The sequence below is a fragment of the Gymnogyps californianus genome, chromosome 3 (assembly GCF_018139145.2).
Source record: "Gymnogyps californianus isolate 813 chromosome 3, ASM1813914v2, whole genome shotgun sequence".
Classification (NCBI taxonomy): domain Eukaryota; kingdom Metazoa; phylum Chordata; class Aves; order Accipitriformes; family Cathartidae; genus Gymnogyps; species Gymnogyps californianus.
This window is the reverse complement of record NC_059473.1, coordinates 159411-173991: the sequence shown is the minus strand read 5'-3', so window position 1 is coordinate 173991 and position 14581 is coordinate 159411. Positions and strand designations below refer to the sequence as shown.

General features: G+C 47.6%; 1 protein-coding gene across 1 annotated transcript in view; it reads left to right on the top strand.

Moving 5' to 3' along the window:
* SLC24A3 (solute carrier family 24 member 3) overlaps positions 1 to 14068 on the top strand; it is a 154011-nt gene extending 139943 nt beyond the window's left edge. Inside the window, exons 16-17 of the mRNA XM_050895013.1 lie at positions 12647 to 12712; positions 13740 to 14068. Coding sequence (XP_050750970.1) covers positions 12647 to 12712; positions 13740 to 13889 — 216 coding nt within the window. The 3' untranslated portion in view covers positions 13890 to 14068. The remainder of the gene's footprint in view (positions 1 to 12646; positions 12713 to 13739) is intronic.
* The last annotated feature ends 513 nt before the right edge of the window (positions 14069 to 14581 follow it).

Here is a 14581-nt window from a genome sequence, read left to right as displayed (position 1 = left end):
AACACTGCAGAGCTTTCCTGTTGGCGAAAAGCTACCCGACACCAATAAAACCATCCTTTACTTCCCAGATGATAAAAGAGCCACCCCCCAACCCCCAAAGCTGTTGCAGGCTCCCTTCTGAGAAGGAAGAGCAGGAGATGCCGTGAAGTCCTAGAGGGAAGTCGCTGTTGCTATTGCTGTTAGCTGGACACCACTCAGACAGCAGTGTAGGACAGAGGAGAGAGTCTTGATTACAGTCACTGAGTGAATGCAAAGTGAAAAGACTGGAGAATCGCAGAATCGTTGAGGTTGGCAGGTACCTCTGGAGATCGTCTGGTCCCCAGCCCTCTGCTGAAAGCAGGGTCAGCTAGAGCAGGATGCTTAGGACCATGTCCAGTTGGGTCTTGAATGCCTCCAGGGATGGAGACTGCACAGCCGCTCTCAGCAGCCTGTTCCGGTGTTTGACCGCTCTCACAGTAAAAAAGCGTTCTTAGGTTTAAATGGAATTTCTGTATTTAAAACTGTGTGTGTTGCCTCTTGTCCTTTCAATGGATGCCACTCAGAAGAGTCTGGCTGCACCTTCTCTATCCTCTCCCATCACGTATTTATACACATCGATAAGATCCCCCTGAATCTTCTCTTCTCCAGGCTGAACGGTCCCAGCTCTTTCAGCCTCTCTTTGTATGTCAGATGCTGCAGTCCCTTAAGTCATCCTTGTGGGCCTTCGCTGGGCTCGCTCCAGGAAGTCCGTATCTTCCTTGTATCGAGGAGCCCAGAACTGGACCGAGCACTCCAGATGTGCCTCACCAGTCCTGAGGAGAGAAGGATCATCTCCCTCTACCTGCTGGCAACGCTTCTCCTAATGCAGCCCAGGATGCTGTTGGTGCTCCGTGCCACAAGGGTGCATTGCGGACTTCGGCTTGGTGCCCGCCAGGATCAACAGGTCTTTCTCTGCCAAGCTGCTTTCCAGCTGGTCAGCCCCAGCACGTACGGATACATGGGCTTGTTCCTTCCCAGGTGCAGGGCTTGCCAGTTCCCGTTGCTGATGTTCACGAGTTGCCTGCCTGCACGTTTCTCCAGCCTGTCCAGGTCCCTCTGGATGGCAGCACAAGCCCCTGGTGTATCGGCTGCGAACTTGCTGAGGGTGCCCTCTGCCCCATCGTCTAGTTCATTAATGAAGATGTTAAGCAGTATTGGCCCCTGCGGTAAACCGCTAGTGACGGGCCTCCAGCTGGACTTTGAGCGCAGTGGTTCGGCCCGGTATCAGTCCACTCTACCGTCTGCTTATTTAGTCTGTTCTTCCTCCATTTGCCTATGAGGATGTTTGAGAGGCAGCGTTGAAAGCCTTGCTGAAGTCAACACAAACATCATCTGTTGCTCTCCCCTCACCCACCAAGTCCGCCTCATCATAGAAGGCGATCAGGCTGGGTAAACGTGATTTCCCCTTCATAAATCTATATGTCTACTCGCAATCACCTTCTTGTCCTTCGTACGTTGAGAAGTGGTTCCCAGGATTATTTGCTCCATCGCCTTCCCAGGGATCAAGGTCAGGCTGACCAGCCTGTAGTTCCTTGGATCTTCCTGCTTCTTGAATACAGGAGTGACAAAAGGAAGCAATGCTGTAGGAATGAAATCCCTTTCTTTAATGAGCAGCTTATCTGTAGCTCATCCATATTTTTGCGGAAAAGGATGAAAACAAGCGGCTGAACGGAAGCAGCCAGCTTTCATGGAGGCATAACAATGTCACTACTGTTTTGCACACCCAAAATATTCATTGTACGGTGCGATCACGTGGTTAGAAAAGGCAGCCTTGGAAACAGCCCCACAATTAGCATAGAGAGTTTCCTCATTTTTCACTTGCAGTTCCCGGATTTCTCTCCAAATCCTTGGATAATTGGACTTTAAAACAAAACAAGCCCCCCCCGCATCCCCCCTGTTGTTAGTAATTAATTATTTAAGTATTACGAAGTTGCCAGAAAAGGCTAGAGTTGGCTGGGTCAGGCGTAGCCCGGTGACAGCATTGAGTGCTGCAGGGTGCTGTTTGTTATTCGTGAAGCCCTGCCGATGTGCCTGGCACCGAGGTCAGCAGGGCCAGCAGCCGGGGAGCTCCTGCTCCCTGGGGAGGTCCGCAGGGCTGAGCCTTGGGCTGCTTGCACGAGCTGCCTGGGGGATCACAGGTTTTAGGACTGCTCCTCTGGTATTTGGCGGGATCCAAATTCGTCGTCGTCGCATCTCCTCCAAAAGAGGAACGCCTCAAAGCCATCGTGATGCCCATCTTGTGTACGGAGGGAAGGAGAGATTTGTAAAGGCCGAAAAGAGCTTGCTTGATCACGATTGCTTTTGCATAGCCATCCAAAACCGTGGCTGCCTCCTCAGAACATTTAATATAAGAGGACTGTGGCAAAGTTAAGCTTTCGCTGGAAGTAGAGAGTAAAGGCATTTTAATAAACAAGCTGTTAAGGCAGTAATAGCTTTTGGGGAAGCCAAAACAAGTAGACTGTGTGATTTGAAAGGTAAGCTTTAATGCAGAAGACCCTCCTAGAACCCCCTCCAGCCTTATTTTTCTGGAAGTCTAAACACTCAAGGCTTTCTCCAGAGTATGGTATTTCTCTAGTATGATACTCTGTAAAATCCCTACGTATCTCTTGTTCCAGGCTGCCTGACTCAGAATCCCCTGCGGCCAAATTTTGCTCCCTGTTAATGCTGGTGTAAAGAGTTCTGGCACGTTACTGTGCAGAAATGGAGAAGAAGATCTGCTCCCTTTTGCTTTCCCTTTGCCTGCCTCCGTGCTGCGGCGTGCCCGTGCATGTGGCAGCGCGGTGTCCCGTCATTATGCGCGTTCTGAACTTTCTCAGCCGCGTGCGGTGAAGTGGCTTCGCGCACTAACCAGCCAAGCAGCGGCTCCCAACCAGGAGGAGATCGATGGGGTTTCGTTCTGAACGTGAAGAGCAGCCTCGCTGCTAACGGCGCTTTCAGCTGCTGTAGCACCCGTGGTAGGATGAGCTCGTGTTTGAGCCTTCCTTACGCGCCCTAAGGGCAGGTGGGTGTTTCAGAGCCCATTTTACAGATGGTGCGTTTTGATTTGAGGTAAGCAGAGAGCTTTGGATGAGATGCAGCCTGCAAGCTTGTGGCTGGTTGTGAGACGTAGGTATATTGAAAGCATCGGCCCGCAAGGTCCCAGTTACTGCCTAGTTTTGTCATATGCCTGGCAGCAACCACAAGAAGCCTCACGCAGGATCGGGGCTTCTTGTTCAAACAAGTTCACTCTGTGAGACAGCGCTTGAGGGGAAAAAATACAGCTTGTGATCTAATAGATAAGAGAGGAAAAGAGCAAGAGGAGACCTGTCAAAGAGAGACGAATGGACTGGCTGGAGGTCACACAGTCGGTAAGTGGCAGAACTGGAAATAGACTGAATCTCTCGAGACACATCCTGGTGCTGGGTTTGCTAAATCGCAATCATTTTGATTAAGTGCCTCGCCCACTTCTGACTGCCCCTTTCCCAGGCCCATTGTCAATGGATGTTTCAGCTTATTAGTTATTTTATTCTTCCTTTCTCGTTACAAGAAAGGAATGGAAAACCACTTTTGCTTCTCAGACTGCATCTTGGAAGCATCTGTCACCACTTTTAGAGAAGGAAGCTCCCCTTCTTCTGTTTTCCTACTTTAAATGAAACATTTTCCTGGAGGATGTGGGTACACTGCAAGTGGAGACTGCGGGGCAGTCCCAGCCCCAGCCTGAACAGGGGGGCTGCACCCACACGGTGTGACGCAGGAAGCTGGCACACGAGGCAGCGCTTTGCAAACCCGCTGTATGCTCCAGGGCACCGGTCTCCGATATCATTCACCTGGCCTCGCCTGTGTGTATCTGTTACCACGAACCGGGTCTGCCTCAGTGTGATCATCAACATGCAATACTGGATTTTTATTCTCTTCCTGCCGGTTCTGACTGCAGTCAGTCCACACCCAAGCCAGAGAATGCTCCAACTCATGCTTCTCCAGGGAAATGTTAGTGTTGGTGCAGAGAAGAAAAGGTCCTCCTCTGCCCTCACCCTTTGCCTTCAACTCAGTTGTCAGTCCCACAGTCCTTGGTTGGGGCCAGGCCACTGACGCTTTTCCCATCAAAAGGCAGATCTAGTCAATATCAAACAGCCTCCGTGTTGGATCCCATCTGTTGCCACAATGTCTAGTCTCTAACCCAACTATAAGTTTATTATTTTAAGAGTCCTTGTTAGTTCTGGACACCCCTTAATGCCCAGGCGCTAACTCTGTCTTCCTCTGTGCTTCCCACTGGAGCTTCCATCTCCACTACTCAGAGGTCACTTGGCCACCCTCCTGCTGCAGCTCTGGCCTTCTGTTATCAGCCGTAGCTAATCTAGCATGCCAGCACGACTTTCGGAGAAAAAGCAGCATCCCTCTGGACCTAGAGAGACCTTTGAAAGAGTTCACTTTCTCATCTCTTCCAGCTCTGAGTCCTGGACACGTTGCTGACTCCGTAATCCTGTAAGCATCCTTCCCCAGTGGCCCTGGCAAATCCAAGAGTGGAAGGACATTTGCTTCGTGTCTTCCATCCAATTGCTTCCCTCTGGAATCTTTTTTTGGATGTGAAGCTGTAAACCAGACATCGGCCAGGAGTATTTTAGAGATCAGGAATTTTAGCCTAAGGATAAACAGCCGGGTTTGTTCACATCAGCATATGTCTATCCATCACTCCTCTGCCTGATAACTTCAGCTAGTTTCAGCAAAACTTGACAGTAAGCTAGAAGTCTTAGAGACATTACATTCCTTTCATGCAAACAGGCAGCTAGAGAGAGGAGTATCCCCAGCGCGAGCCTTGTTAGACATCAGAGAATCCAGAAGGAAGCGGACGCTCGAGAAACGCATGTCGAGACGGCAGCCGTCACTGCTTTGATACTCGCTGACCAGTTTGCTATTCGCTGTTTTAATTCCAAGGCACTATGATCAATCTTATTGCATTAGGACAAAGCTGGCCTTCATCTCCTCACAGCCAACATCGGTGTTTCTGTCCCTGCCCCGTGCTGGCCCATATAGACCACCTTAAATCCTCTGAGGGAAGAGGGAGGGTAGGTTCAGTGGGACTGTCGGTGGTGACTGAGTGTCTGCAGGGGTCCCTGCTTCCCACAGCATCACCCTTCGCTTCTGGAGATGTTCCTCCTCCTCCTGCCCTGGGGTACCAGACTCTTTCCGGCTGTCACATGAGCATCTGCGACATGATGTGCTGGTATCACTGCAGCAGCAGTATGAAGCTTGGCAGGTATTAATGGATTAATTTATTGGCTGATCCCAAAATCCTATGGATGGGCATGGCAGCAGGTGCATGCTGAAGCTACTAACTAGTCCCTCCAGCTTCCTGGAATAGTGTACAGCATGGGTTGAGTGCATTTGGTCCCTGGTTTCATGACAGGGACACTGGGATGATTATACTGTAGTAGACCAAAAGTGTCTAAAGCAAAAGTGTCTGGTCCCTTCCAAAGCTCCTAACAATACAGCAATTCTCTCCAACCATAACCCTTGCATTTCTTGCTTAGTAGCTTGAGTGTCTATGTGCAGCACTCCACGTTGCATACTCCAGGGTGTGTACCCTCTGGACAGTGAATTGTGTGATACAGAGCAAACCAAGGATGCTTTCTTAGGAGTCGTAAAAAAGGTCCAAGAAGGAAATGCCATTGAAACGTGCAGGAATGCAGCACATGTCTGAAGTTCCAGTTTGTTGAGACCGCTGTCTCATGGCAAGACCTGGGGAATGCAGGATTTACACTGAATTTCCACTGCCAGGCAGGGACGCTGCAGGAAAAGGATCCCCAAACAGAGGACAGAGGGCCTACAGCTTTTTCAGCCAAGGGACTGGGAACAAAGCAGAGTCCTTCTAATATTCCTGAATGAGGTAGTTTCTCTCACATTTGGACCCTGGAGCAAAACCAGTTTTGGCAATAACTCCTTGTTTTCCCTTCAGCGACTGCCAGAAAAGAACTGAAGAATGGAATCGCTTTTATTTCCATTGTTTTTCCTCTGCTGTTTAGCTTCAGCCTCGGTTACTTACTGCCTGCAGGAGCTGCGTGGGAATAGCTGGAGCTGGTGGCAGCATCTTTGTATTTGCCACACAAGAAGCAGGGAGATAGCCTCCGTTCAAATTCAGACAGAGCAGATTTGGAACTTGCAAACCTTTCATGTGCGATCAGTCAAAACGGAGCGTTCTTCTGGCTTGCTTTAGCCGCTAGATACAAGCCAAGCCTCAAAGGAGAGTTTGGGAATGTTGATTTTTCGTCCTTGCAATATGAGGGAGCGCTTCGTCTGCAGACAGTTCTCTCCCGGGGAAGAAGCATTTCCTGTTCTGAAATGAGCAGAGAACTGAGCTTTTCCTTCTGTAATTAAGACGACTCCAGCTGGGGCCCTTTTTCTGCTCTTTGCTAAAAACTGAAATTACCTCCTCCCTTGCTGTGAGTTTTGAACGTTTTGCTAGCCTTGTTTTCCCTGAACTTACACATTGTCACAGACCCTGAGAAAACCTATTCCATTGCCTCTTGCGGGAAATGCCACTTGGCTCATGAGAAGGCCGGCTGACTGATTTCTACTCTAATTTGACAGATCAAGGACACGTTTTTCTTAAGCTTTTGTACCAAATTTCAGAATCTTCTCAGTTCCTGTGCTCCCAGTGAGAAGTCACAATAAGAAATAGGGCAGGCTGCAGTGATAACCAGAGAAGTAGGAATAGTTTGTCAGTTAAAACTTTATTTCTAGAGCTGTAGAGTTATGGGAAACGTGTGAAACAGCAGCAGGTAGTCCAAAATCAAATGCAGAAAAAGAAAGGATCCTTTAGGCAAGTGGAGAACTAAAATGAGAGAAAGGACAAGTGAGCGAACAGTGGCTATTCAGCCTAGTTCGGATTTAACTCTCTCAGAACCACTGAGCAATACTGTATAAAACAATTCGTGGCTCTGTGTGGTGACTTTTTTTGAAATAGATAGGTGGGCATTAGATTAGCAAATGTTGAAAGGCTACCAGGGCTGGAGAGAAGGTCAAAAAAAAGCAGCACGCCTACTTGTGTGGCTGTTGTGATTCTAGCCGTTGCTGCGGACAGACTGGCTGTAATGTTAGACCTGGGCCAAATGGGAGGGGGTTGTAGGAAAACCTTTGGCATTAGCAGGTAGGATAAAGGAGTAGGAAGCTGTTAGAGCTGCCGTTTTGTTCTGATGAGCAACCCGTGCTGTGCGCCAGTGAGCGCAATGCTGTGCAGCGTTGCAGCAGGCTTAGAGCAAATCTAAACCTGTCCCCTTTGAAACAGTACGTTCTCTTTGTTGGCGATAGATAAGCAATAGCAGCGTTTGCTGGAATTAAATGTTCTTGTTTTCATTAATGTTTGAGGATTTCTGTTATGTTTTCAGAGAACCATTTCTGGAGCTCGGCATAGGCTAGCCAAGAGCTTTGGCAGCGGTCCTCTGGTTACTCTTAATGCAAGAATTAAATCCCTCGGTGCCCAGTAGCAGACCTGATAGAAGGGAATATGGGCTCATCCCACAAACGATGTGGGCTATCTGCTCAATCCTGCCTCCCTCAGCGGTGGTAAATGGGTAGTGCTCTAATGTGACCTGTGTGTCAGGGAAGTCGCCGCTGGCTGATCTGATGCTGGAAACCCCTTATACCACCAGTGCGAGGTTTCCTGGAGAACATCTCCCCAAATCCTCAGGCTGCAGCCCCGCCAAATGCTTGGCAGTGAGTTTCATCTAGCTCCGAGGAGACCTTTCTTTGTTGGAGTGAGACTATTTAGCAAAAAACATCCCTCAAAGACCAGACTGCTGTTGCATTTGGGACCTGAACAAACCCAGACAGCTTTCATTCTCTTCTCAATGTGAGCTATAAAGTCTGCAAGAATCTCGAAGCGCCGTATTAGTCCAAGAAACCTTTACAGTAAGAGGTATGTGGGCAACAGGCTTAAACAGGAATTGTATCTACAATGAGGGAGGTTTCTTAGGGCTGTAAATCAGCTTGCTCCAGGGCTGTCTTAAATAATGCAGAGACCCTGGGCACGGTGCCTGAATGTATGCCGTTCTCCACATGTGCGGAAGTCTGGTGAGGTCAGACTCACTGCGTGTGCCAGAAAAGCGATGCATCGTACGCAGCTGGACTCCCTGCACACGCCATGCAGAGCTGCTCTGTGCATAAGCAGCAAGCCAAGTTAGTTGGACTATTTACGTGCACATGGAGTAACTCCACAGCATGTATACTGCAAGACCAATACATCTGGAATTAACACCCAGCACCCATCCATGGAATCCATCTCCCAGCCGCCCCAGGGCAAATCTGCTTTGGGGACAGGCTTACATCAGTGTCGGTTTGTTCCAGCTGCCTTTCTGTTGTTTTTCGTTCGCTTCTCATTGTTTTGTAGCCTTTCTCACCTGTCGTCTGTGTCCTCTTCTGTCCCTTTTCTGCCTGCTCCATGGCGCGGCAGGCAGCACGCATCACCTCCTGAGCCACAGTGGCAACATGTGGAATTCTGCACAGCTTTTATAGTGCTTTGAGCTCACCGGCGAGGTTTTTCACCCGAAGAGTTGCGCTTTTTCTTCCAGAAAGTCCAGCTGTGATATGTATCCAGTTCAGCCAAATGAGCTTCCTGACAAAGTGCATTCCACAGCGAGCATTTGCTCACCCAGGGAAGCCTCCCTTTCTGTGTGCATGGAAGGGTTTTAATCCTGCTGTCCCATGGCAGAGTGAGGTATTAGGCGATGACCCTAATAAACGGTCGGATTTTTTGCGGAGCAAAAAGCACCGGAAAGTGAAAACTGCGTTAGAAAGCACCCTTTCACCTCTCCCAGGAAATCCTTTCTTTTTGTGGGAATAATCAAGCCTCGTAAAGGAAAGTTCTTGTTACTTTGGTTAATTAATAGCTAATTGCTTTACTCAGCAGTGTGAGCTGTGCTAGATGCCAGGCCAGGAGCATGGCTAGTTAAGCCCGAGTTGAGAGCTGTTAACCTGGAGTGAAACTCAAGTGTTTTAATGCAGTACCACTGCAAGGGAAAATCGACGCTCACGCTGCTGAAGGGGTTGCCACTTTTGCTTCGCCTGTGTGGGATCAGCGTGACGTGTGTTACTGTTACATTCGTGAAGCTGACATAAATAATTAGCATACACTTTCTACTTTTGAATAATCCTTAACAGCAACTTTTATTCCCCTGAATGACCTCCAAAGAGGAGCCTTGCAGATAGTCCAAAGAAAGCAGCCCCAAACACCTCTCTTTGGAAGCACTCTCCTCAGCAGATTAGACACAGAGGCCTTTGGAATGGTCGTCTTTCCAAATGTCGGCTGGTTTTTTGGAGGCTAATGATGTAACTGAGAAGCGGCGTCTGCACTTTAGGTTGAATTCAGACGTTTTCCGTGCTAAAATAATTCCAGCTGCTTCATTTGCTTCCTTTTCCTGTAGATTCCTTTCCGATTGATGTAGTTCATACTGACAGTTTTTACAGATATTGGCACTGGTCTAACAGAATTCCTGACCAAAATCCAGACAGGCATTTATTGTAAAATAGTATCTGTCGTTCCTAGCCAGCTGCTGCTCATTTGGGGTAGCAGGGAACGTGACTTTAAATTTGTATTTCAGGTATACAAAGTTAGTCTAGGGTTTTTTTTGCATTTTAGAATAACTAAAATGGAAATCCAGGTTAGCTGTTGTGTATGGACCATTCGGATTAGTGGAAGCAGGAGAAGAGGAGTGGGTGCACGGGAGTGAATGAAGCGCAGTGGACCAGTCCGTCTCTACAGGGAGCAGTGATGGGTGCACAGAGCCCCCAGATGAGCTTGTCCTGGCTCCTTAGCGTAAGAGGAAATACGATGTAGAGCATCGAAGAAAAAGGTCTTCTGGGTCAGAACCTGACATTGTCTCCCATCCCAAGAGCAGCTCTTGTTTCAGCAAAACTTTGAGGTTTGCTTGGGACTGGTAATAGAAGCTGCAGTGGCCTTAGAGACTTCTTCCATAGCTGCAAGAATACGCTTCCTCCTGTCCGCCACTTACAGCCTGCAGTTTACATTAACAGTGGGATCATTACATTTTTCATCTTCAGTTATGCAGACAGTCCCGAAACTGGCCTTCACGCTCTGAAGCAATCCAAATCCTTCATTTCTTTGGACAGCCAGTCTAGTGAGAATGTTGTATTTTACATGTAATGGCCATAGGAATATTATGGTCCCACTGTACATACATACACTTACAGCTGTAATACCTTTAAGAACAGATGATCATCACGGCTGTAGCCTTTTTTTATGATGGCAAGAATCAGTAAAGAAGGAAACCGTGCCATTTGTGTAAGCCAGTATTTTAACACACATGAAGATAACAGTAAACCTCAGGCAGCAACAGAGCTTTGCAAATCGGTGGGACGCTTGTGTGCACAAATGCTGTAACAATTCCGGTGTGTAGGAGCTGTGCAAGACCTATTAACGCTTACCACGGTTTATTAGAAATACAGCAATGTGTCATCACACTGAATCTGGAGCATGTACAGGAGAGGAGAGAAATCCTTCCAGGACTGTCTTTTTGCAGCATGCTTGACCTTGTCTCCAGCATGGATTTGCCCAGAGGATCCTGGGTGTATGGAGTCCACTGCAGGCTCAGGTTTGCGAAATGTCGGAACCGGTAGTCCGTCTGGAAGTCAGACTCTCCCCTCAGTTGTCCTTGGGGAATGAAGCTAAATCATTACTCTGGATTTGGGAGCAAATTTTGGGTGAGAAGTTTTTCCTGGCTGCAATGCAAAATGATCCAAGTGCCTCAGCAGTCTTGCATTCATGAAACTGTAGTGCTGCTTATCATCAAATTAGCAATACCCGCTTCTCTTGCAAATGGGCTGCTTTATCGTCTAACGGGAAGGATGCGAGCACTGAAAAGTGGCCAGTGATACACTATGTACCATTATTTTCTGTCTTGACAATTGAGAAAATAACATCGTAGCATAGAAGTTTAGTTTGAATTGTTTATTGGACTAGAAACAGTTTAAAAAAACCCAAGAAATAAATCCAGCTGTTAGAAAAAAATGTGTTGTTTGAGGTGGATGAACTTTCATTCTGGGAACTATTTTCTTGTCTGCAGATCATTTGCAGGAACGGACTAATGCTTTTGCTTTTCCTTGTATACAAATGTAGAACAAGCTGAGCAATTAAGAACTGGATGCCAGCCCGTTTAAGGCAGATCACTGCATTTAGTTTTGCTGTTTGACCTCAGCAGCAGAGCGGTGTGACTGAAAATACACCTGCACGGCACAAAATCAAAGTCTGCTAGACAAACAATGGCCGTGCCCTTTTCTAAAGCATCCTTGAAAAACACTTGGGCATAATTTCTTGCTAAGATTGACCTCTGCCAGGAAACTTAAATAGTCGATTACTACTTTAATCGGTTTTGGTGACTGTCAGTTGGAACTCAGCTTCGCGGAGGGTTTCATTGCACAGAAGGCGCAGGGAGGAACACAGTGGGCTGTGTTACCTTATAGCGGCCTTGAGAGAATGATTGATATTAGGTGGTCTAAAGATTTACAGTTCAGTCGCCCACGACACCCGCCCCACAGCTTCCAGCTGCCCTGTTGCTTCCCCGGAGAAGCCGACCTTCCCTAGGAGGAGGTCTCCCTCACCGCAGTGGCCCCTGCCCAAATGCCTTGAGACTCCACCTGAGTGCTGCCCTGCCGCTGCTGCAGGGGATGCTGCTTGAGAAGGTCATGTAAAAGAGCCCAAAGGGATGATGATCAAGCTCCCCGAGAGAGGAATGGGCAACTGAGGAGAAGCGTGATCCTAGCTGAGGAACAGGATTGGAGAGGTGGCTTTACTCCCTGCAGCCTTCCTATGTAGCTTTAGGTTTATGTCTCGTAAAATGACGTTTTTAAATGTATTTAGGGCTTAAAGATGCAGGTGAGTGCCTTTGCTTAGACTCCAGAGCCTCTAAAAGTGGCAGTTAAATAGCAACACAGCTTTGAGGAGCTGTATCTCCGTTCTCCGCTTGCACAGTGGATGTAATTGCGGCTCTGCCGGGGAGACGGCCGCATCAGAGCCTGCGATGCGCCTGGGTACCGTAGTGATGGTATCTCTACACAGACCTGCAGGCAATAAGTTGTCTCTTTGCCTTACTTGCCTCAGCGCTAAGTAATGTTCAGCCTGTGCTAGTGTGCTCTGATGCGTTGGTACCGATGACTTTCAGCAGCTGAGGTTGAGGCCGTGAGATTACTGGCTTGTGTCCTTCACCGAGGTGACTAAGAGCAGGGAAGACATTATGTGTTTGTGTGTGTCCTTGTTTATTTTCCCCCACTGTGAAGCATTAATTGGTGACTGAATGCAAAACTTCCTTTCCCCCTTTTGTTCTTACAGGACTCACATAGGAGTTAATTGCCAAAAAGAAAATTTCATGATACAACGGTATGAGGGATGCCAAAGCCCGTGTCGGGGTGGAACAGTTTGAAATGCTGTCAGGTCCTAAGGGTGCTACTCTAATAATACTCCTCCTTCTCTGGCAACAGGGAGTAGGCAAAATAATCTGTGATGTAATGGTCTGACTTGGCATTTACAGCTTGCAAGCCAGTGTTTAGCAACTCAGCAGTTCAGGATTACAGAATTATCAGCAGAGAGAAGTATTGTTGCTTGAAATTGTGACATGGTTTTATGAACTTCCTTCTTTTACAGATTCGGTTAAACAGCAGAGGACTTATCTATTCTGTTGGTCTCCTGCTGGCATCTGTTTTTGTCACAGTATGTATATAGTCTTTTCTTCTTCATTTCCAAAAGAGTGATTTTTATAGACGTTTTCTTCACCTGTTCCTTTCTCCCCTCCAGCTGTAATAGCGGTTGCAAAGTCTGTTGTTAAGGGATAGGAATGGCCGCTCCTCTTCTAAACTTCCCAAGACCCTTAATCTGGCACGTTGCAGGAGCTATCGCTGACACGAGATGGCTCTCGCATTTGTATATTTTTCATGGGAGGAGCCCGGGAGATCCGTTAGTAATCATTAGTTATTTTTCACGCTAGAGTTGAAGCAGAGTGCTTGCTGTATGACGGGATCCGTTCTGTTGGACGGGTAGACAAAATGCTGTACAGTTTGCTTTGGCCCTCCGTAGGAACCTGCTGAAATACAGCACAGACCAGAACAAATAGTGCCTGGACATGACAATGTTTCTGTTGAAATCAGTGCCGTGCGTTCCCTGGTCTGTCCAAGTCCAGCCTAGCAGACTGGAAACGATAGAGAGAAGAGGATTTATGTGACATCTTCCAAATCTTGAGACCAGCTGCTATACAGAGTCCTCCTGTGCGTTGCACACCAACACAATTCCCACGTACACGAGACTTTAATCTTTTAAGAGGTTTGTGTGGGAGGAAACTAGGCAAAGTCAAGCACAGCCTTAGACCGTGTGGCTCTAGATTGAGATGCAGAGGGGCACGTGACGTATTTTGAGTGAAGAAAAAGGAATCTGGCCTTTGAAAATGTTTCGGATTAATTAAATGGGGTGGTTCTTGCCAAAATGAAATCCACTGCAGAAACTTAAGGCCCTTGGGCCAGGCCTCGAGGTGATGTAAGTCAGTGTGGCTTCCATGACTGCGAGGGGGCTACTCTGGCTTACTTCACCGTGGTCTTCAGCTCCCTTGTTGCAGTACGTGCATTGTGATAGCGTCCAGGTGACCGCTGAGGGGACAGTCATCTTCGTGCCCCTGGACTTGAGAAGGGAATTTACCGCTTTATTCGAAATGTTCCTGCTGTGGTGGCTTACTCTGTGTTTGTTGTAGGTTTTTGGCGTCCACATGAACAAATGGAAACTGGATAAGAAGCTAGGGTGTGTGTGCCTTTCCCTTTACGGCATCTTCCTGTGTTTCTCCATCATGACCGAGTTCAATGTTTTCACTTTTGTGAACTTGCCAATGTGCAGAGATCACTAACGCAGGTGGCGGACTGTCGGGAGGAGCTTCCTTCTTACCTGTGCAATACAAACCACGGCTGGCGTCTCCTGAATGCGGTGCACCTCCAAGTCGTGACGTATATCCTGTTCACTGTTCATAGGACCCGTGGCCCCATCTAGGTCTGCCCTCTCCCTGACCCCCCCACAACCTGGAAAAATCCTGCATCGATGTGAAGATTATTTTGTTTGTTTGTTTGTTTTCAACATTCATGTGATTTCCTAGCTCAGTTTTTGAACAGTGTGACTGGGACTCTAGATGAACTGGCTGCTAACTGGCGTCAAGCCAGGCAAAACTGGTCTGCTACAATTCCTTCTTTTTTTAAGTTATTTGATGGAAGACTAATCTAATTTATGACTTAAGACTATTGCTACAATGCAGAAGAGGGTACATCGTACAGGGGCTGATTTTCAAGGAGAATCGTGGGAATTTTTTTGGTTGGGTTTTTTTGGTTTGGTTGTTTTTGGTTTTTGGTTTTTTTTTTTTTAGTTTTGTTTCTGGTTTTGGGGTTTGGTTTTTTTGTTGCTATTGTTTTGTTTTGTTTTTTGTTTTTTAATCGCCGGAGATCACCGTCCACTCTTGCAGCTTCTCCTTCTGAGCGCTGGGTCTCCTGTAACGATCCAAAGGTCACAGGGCAGTGTAATATGGGAATACAATTCAAGGTACTCGGTGTA